The sequence below is a fragment of the Enhydra lutris genome, unplaced genomic scaffold, assembly GCF_002288905.1.
Source record: "Enhydra lutris kenyoni isolate GAN:26980312 unplaced genomic scaffold, ASM228890v2 scaffoldscaffold55, whole genome shotgun sequence".
NCBI lineage: Eukaryota > Metazoa > Chordata > Mammalia > Carnivora > Mustelidae > Enhydra > Enhydra lutris.
The window spans coordinates 5310580-5317221 of record NW_019154139.1 but is presented as its reverse complement, the minus strand read 5'-3'; the positions used below and the strand labels follow the sequence as shown (position 1 = coordinate 5317221).

The following is a 6642-nucleotide window of genomic DNA, read 5'->3' as shown; positions in this document are numbered from 1 at the left end:
AAGGAAGGAGATGAAGGAAGAGGGGTAGGCGTGCCCAGCGAAGGGTGTAGGCTGTTCTTATGGGTTGTGTGTTTCTGGGCTTTGAGACAGAGGGAGAAAGGAAGGATGGGCACCAGAAACTGCTCCTCCCGTAGTTACATCTACATTTGAGAAGCCAGTGACTTGTCAGGAAGGTGCGCCAGGGAGGGAAACACATGATCGGAACACAGACCGTTGGCCCTAAAGGAAGAAGTGTGTAGTTGTAGGCCAGAGGCCCAGAGTGGTGGGTTGGGATGAGGAGACAGGAGGGGAGCCTGGTTCTTCTTTGGGAAGACACAGCCTCCAAAGGTAGACCCAGGAGCCGTGCACAGAAGGGACAGGGCAGTTTTCAGAAAAAAAGCAAAATCCACTCTAACAATGAAAGATGGCACTCCCTTAGCAATTATCAACGGCTGATTATTTGCCGAACTCCAACCAAGGGAAGACACAGCATGGCCCTGCTTTTGGGGTGTCACTGTCCACAGGGGGAGACAGCTGCAGAACCAGGAGGTGGGTGGAATGAGAGAGGAGAGAGGGGGGCACCAGCGGAGCAGAGGCAATGTTCGCCAGGCCAAGGCAGGGTTGGGCGTCCCAGAGAAGGAGGCCAGGGATGAGGGTGGTCCCAGGCTGGCAGGGGCCAGAGGACATGGCTGGAGAGCACCACCAGCAACAGAATGGCTGTCCCGGGAGGCAGTGAGCTTGTAAGGGACGTCAGAGGACAGTCCTCGGTGGGTGAGGCTGGACCATCTGACCAATGTGCCCACCCCCGTCTGAAAATGCTCATTCTACAACCAAGAGAGGGCAATGATGTTGCACGGGTTGGGGGGGGGGCAAACTCTACAGGAGCACGAGACCCACCGTCCGCACCCAAGGACCCGAGAACTCCCTCCACCCATTTCAAACTGCAGCCACCGGCTCCGAATGGTGGGAACCCTGTCCCCTACTTGGGGACACTGGCCCCTGCCCCTGGGACAGGGACCACACGTCTGGCCTGTCTTTGCAGTGCGGAGGCCACACAGAGGGAGGGCGCTTCCAGCTGTGGCTGCCAGAGGCTGGAGGTCGGCAGGCAGAGCGGTCTTGGCCCCACTGGAGGCAGTGGGGGAGGGCAGTGTTTGCCCAGTGGAGCTGGCCACGGACACTCCAATGTGTGATCTGAATTTCTGCTTCCAAAGACCCCTCACTCTTGTTGCGAAGACCTTCCTGCAAAGGGGGTGTGGACGGAGATAGTCCCCACTGGGAAAATTATGACACCGCTTCCTGCAATCTTGTCGGTCTGTGAAGTCAAAAGGCCAGGTGCCCAGCAAGTCGCTCAGGACGCTCCCGTGGCCGTCGTTCTGTTCAACTGGCCGTCCTGCCTCCTCCATCTGACCAGAGCCTCCTTCCCCTCGTGGCTCGACTCAAACCCCACCTGCACCTGCACACAACTATCCATCCCATCATCCCGTCCTCCAAACAGGCTCTGCTGGTGAGCTTCACGGCACCTGCACCCCCAATTACCTCCCCCTTGTCTGAGCTCCAGGTGAGCAGGAACGCCAGGTAATGCTTGGGGTCTGGCACACACTGCCCACTAACACTGAGAACCAACCATCGGGTCAGAGGGACCCCTGGAGCTGATCTAATACAGCCCCACCCCCCCACCCCCCACCCCCCTTCATTTTGGGGACCGAGTCACTCAGCCAGGATAAAGGTCCTGCTACCCATTCAGTCAGGGTGCTTGCAAAAATGCAAACTGGGCAGCGTTCCTTTGAGCAAACCCTTCTGTGGCTTCCTAGCTCTTGCTCCAAAATCCAAACTCCCAGGCCCCGTAAGGCCCTCAGGGGGCCAGCTCCTGGCTACCCCTCCAAAATGGGGCTCCTGCCACACCAGCCCCCTCCCGCAGCCCAGTGTCCAGCAGTCCCTGCCCTCCCCGCCCACTCCTGCGCACCCCCCTCCCCAGGGCTCCAAGCCAGGGCGGGGCCAGCCTCCCTTGGACTTGGTTTCCCTGGGGGTCGGGCCCTTCTATGCTCCCTGTGGGACCCCAGCGCCCCCAGCGGCTCCAGGGTCTCATGGGCGCTCAAGTGTTTCCTGAATAAAATGGGTCCAGTAAAGGAAGTGACACAGCAAGGGCACAGGGCTGCGGACACTAGCAGAGTGAGCGCGAGACCCATGGCTCCACCTGCCTCTGGGTTCACGGACTTGGCCCTCAATTTCCTGCATGTTTTTTTTTTTTAAGATCTTATTTATTTGACAGAGAGATCACAAGCAGGCAGAGAGGCAGGCCAAGAGAGGGGGAAGCAGGCTCCCCGCTGAGCAGAAAGCTTGATGCGGGGCTTGATCCCAGGACCCTGGGATCGTGACCTGAGCCGAAGGCAGAGGCTTTAACCCACTGAGCCACCCAGGCGCCCCCCTCAGTTCCTGTTTGATTTCAGGTGGTTTTTAAGTGGCCTGGGAGCAGCCCCTCTGGGGCAGCAGACCAGACCCTCCGTGCACTAACTTGGGGTCTAGGGTAATTGTGGAGACCAACAGTAGTTCTGGGGTTCCACCCGAGACCTGAAGGAACTGGCCCGTTTGAAAATAAACGTGCTTTCCAGAAAGCCCGAGCTTTGTCAGGTAACATGAAGTCCTGGATTTTCCTGCCGCTAGGAATCGGGAAAGCAAGCTCTGGAATTCAAGGGGCCAGGTGCAATCAGCGGGGCGGCCCCACATATGCAGCCATGAGCTGCATTAAACATGGGGCGCTCCCGGGGGGACCCCCTCCACCCCGATCTCCTTTTCCCCCAACCCTCCCTTCAGCTTCTAAGAAACAGCAACGGTGAATGGACAAATAAATGAGGGGAGTCACCGCTCAGAATGTTCAGATCAGAGTGAAACAGCCAGAGCAATGTGGGTCTTTGCCCCCGACCCCCCATGGTCAGCCCCAAGGACCTGGCGTCAACAGGGCCCCCAGTTGCGCTGCCCCAAAACGCTGCCCGTCTCCACCCATCAGCACACGCGCAACACAAGGCATGGGTTGTGTCTTTATTAAAGATGCAAGCAAGCACAGACGTGACCATGTGTGGTGCTCAGTAATACCCATACAGTACTGAAAATAGAAAAATAGAAAAGAAATTTCACAGAAAGCAGCCTCCCTCACAGATACACAGAAAAGGTGCCTCCAAGCCCACCACACACTATGCCGCGTACCACCTGCCCTGTTCAAGCTGCTCCTTCACAAACAAGATACCGGCACGTGTCTGCTCCATTTCCGAGACAGCGACACGGCCCAGAGACCCTCACACAGCAGCGACCCTCCAGCCCCTACCTTGGGCACTTCCCGGCCAGGTGTGTATCCAGCCGACCCCAGTCCCACCGCAGCAGTGACACACAGACAGCCCGGCCGCCGGCGCTGCTGCTACCTGGCCGAGTCTCAATGCTTCTCCTGCCAAATGTGGGTCAGATGGGGAAGCAAGGGGTGGGGCGGTGAAGACACCACCTCTGCTCCCGCAGGTAAACTGAGGTACAAAGGCAAGATGGCCAACCAGTCTGAGTGAAAGAGGGCGTTAAACCTGCAAAGTGGTTCTCCCATGGCCGAGAGCCTCAGGTACAGACGGAACGAACCGAATGATAAGTTGGGGGAGTCTGCTGTCAAGCACCTGCTCACCCGAGTAAGCAGGCCCCTGGAGCAGGGAATAAGAGTTAGCGGGACGGGAACTCGGGCTCTGCCCACGCTCAGGCTCTGGGGCAGGTTCTCAAGTCATGCGTTAGACCCCATCTGCCAGCCTCCCTGGGCAGGTTCCCTCAAGGAATGTTCCAACAGTTCCCGTGGATTGGGCCTCTGAGGCCACCCGCTGGGAGTCTCCAGCAGAAAGGGACAACCTTTCTGCAAGTGCCTACCGGACAGTCTCTGCTTTGTTTAGGAAGGTTACAAAGAACTGAACTCATCAAAACGAATCAAGTCCCCCCCCCCACCCCCACACCCAACTCATCCTGTGTCTTCACCTTCCTCCCGAGCCAGGTGAGAACAGAACGTCTGTGCCTTACAGAACAAAACTACAAAAATAAAGAGTCAGCCCTGAGATCTTTCTACCATCCGGGTGTGGCTTGCTCCTGAGTCCCCTTGGAAATGAACTTGTATTTGGTTTACTGACATTTATTTAAATTTCCAGTGAAAAGCTCTATAAAATACAATAAATAATGTGGGGTTGTAAAAGGTAGACATTCTAGCTGCATATGTTACAGACTTTATACTTATGATACAGGCCACCGAAACTGCAATCTTTATAATGTGTGTAATCAGACAGAGCCTTCACATCCCCAAGGCGAGACAGCTGCTCTGGGTCAGAAGCAAGGCCCCCTCTTCCTCCAGCGTCTCCGCTGCTTCCCTCCCTCCCCCGGGCCTCACACCGCTCCCGGAATTCGTCCAGCAAGGAACAAATGAGTGCGTACGGGACTTTTAGCTAGTGGAGGGTCTGGGTACTGTGGGCATGCAAGTCTGCTGTCGCTGTTATTACAAACAGAAGTCAAACGCGAGGCCGCACTTCCCCATCTTCTGTTTATACACCAAGTCAAACTTCTCGTTCATGGAGACGGTGAAGATGTCCTTCCAGAGCCCGACTCTTCCTGAAACACAAACGAGAGTAGAACGTGCTGAACTCACTTACTGTCAGGCCAGATCCCGGGCCAAAGGGAGCCTTTGAAAAGGTTCTGGAAGGTTCCAGACCTATCCCTGGACCCCTCCGAACTTGACCTACAAGGGTAGGACAGGCCACCTGAACTACAGACGAGCAGAGCCCATCTCCCTGAGTCTGGCCGTTTGGGTGTCCCTCCCCCGCTGAGGCTCGAGAGCAGGGCCTCGGCCCCCGGCCACTGGCGCATCCCCAGCAGCTGGGAGCATGCCCCGGGGGACGGATGGTGTCTGTGCAACGGCTCTACCACTCGGGGCACCATGTGCATTTGGCTTCTCTGGGGTATCACTACTCACTCACGACTCAACAGCTCCACCAAGGTGGCATCTGCTTCTGGAGAATTGGCAAAGAGGAAAAAACCATCCAAAAAGGCAGAACCTTTTATGGTGAGTAGGAAGCCTCCTGACAAAGTCAAGAGTAAAGATTTCGAGAAGCAACCTTGGGGAGGAATTTAAAGGGAACAGAAGAGACACAGTGTAAACGAGCTTTTGCAACTAGATGCCAGACGTGTGGCTGGCAGACTCGAGCCCCACGGAAGTAAGTTGGGGGCGATGCCCAGCCGCTCTGTTCCGCTCCAGCTCAGGGAGGCTCGGTCAGAACAGAGACCTTTTCTGGGCAGATGTGCAGGAGCACGGGCCCTGCGGACTATCAGGCAGGCACGGGCTAGCTGCTCGTTTATGAACACTTAGGGGAGAAAGAGAGAGCTCAAAATGCCCAAGGCCACCAAACCCACTTTGCTCGATAACTACAGAACCTTCGGATGGTCTGCTCAGACACGAGCAGAGCCCGGGAAGATGGCAGGTGTGGGGGTTCCGAACCCCTAGCTCCAGGTGCCATGAGGACTGTCGCCGGAGCACTGTCCCCATGCTTTTAAGGAACACCCTTGGAGGACCGAAATGCTTGTTTTGAATTCCTTCCCGCATCAGCATCTCTGAGATCGGAGCTGCGACTGTCTCCAGCCAATATCCGTTATTAGCTCCATCATTAACAGAAGTCCTCGTCCTGGCGGGACCTCAGGAAGGAGAAAATGCAACCCTGCAGATGCTGAGCTACTAGACCTGACGGGACAGGATTTTTCTCTCCGGTAATGAGACATTATACATCCATATCTGGGGCAGGGGGAAACGAGAAAGTGTTCCTGGTACCCTCTACTGACATCTCAGGGACAAAACTAGAAGCTTCTAGACCAACCACACTATAAATATATTTTTCCATGATTATTTTTCTCAGCCGAGGCAGCTGAGAGCTCATCAAAGGAGTCACCCACCTGGTTTAGGGTTTGGAATCAAGACAGTGCAATTTATGCTGTGACATGAATCAAAGTTAAGCAATGCGGCTGGCTACACAGCCCTGCGTTCTCACCAACGCAAGGAGGTCTTCTGAGCAAAGAGGCAATGTGCTAAAAGAAAACAAAATCAAAGAACTGAAATAAAGCAAAACCAAGGTAAACAATGATAAAGCAAACACATCAGAAGGAGCATATGGGTGCGCAGTATGTTCTCGACACTTCTTTACCACGCAAATGAACCAAAAGGGGTATTTTGGAGAAGGTCACATCCAAGGATAACAAAACACAGCAAAAGTGAAACGAAAAAAGAGCAAATAAATTTTAAATAATAAATATTTGTGAAGACGCAGCCAGGAAATGTCTGCAGGGTGCTGTGGTTCCAGCCGCCCGCTCTGCCTTCGCAGGAAGGTGCCCTCCACCTGACCTTCAGCACCGCCCCTTTCTAGAGGAAGAGCGGGATCTCGGGGAGCCCAAAGGCCTGCCCGAGGCCCTCCCCAGGACGCTGCCATGGGCCGGCACCAGCCTGGATGGAGCCGCGCCTCTGAGACGCGCTGCGGGCTCTGGTGGCACCTCCGGACGCTGTCACCTGAGGAAGGTCCCAGCTCGCCCAGCTGGGAACCCACGGCAGGTGCATAACACCAAGTGCCACAGGCAATTCGTACTTGCCAGGACGGTGGCTCCTGGGGCCATCGC

General features: G+C 55.6%; 1 protein-coding gene across 1 annotated transcript in view; it reads right to left on the bottom strand.

Annotated features, from left to right (window-relative positions):
- Positions 1 to 3281: 3281 nt before the first annotated feature.
- Positions 3282 to 6642, bottom strand: part of LOC111157640 (sulfotransferase family 4A member 1) — a 31909-nt gene continuing 28548 nt past the window's right edge. The window contains exon 7 of the mRNA XM_022519234.1: positions 3282 to 4596. Within this exon, the coding sequence (XP_022374942.1) occupies positions 4484 to 4596 (113 nt within the window). The 3' untranslated portion in view covers positions 3282 to 4483. The remainder of the gene's footprint in view (positions 4597 to 6642) is intronic.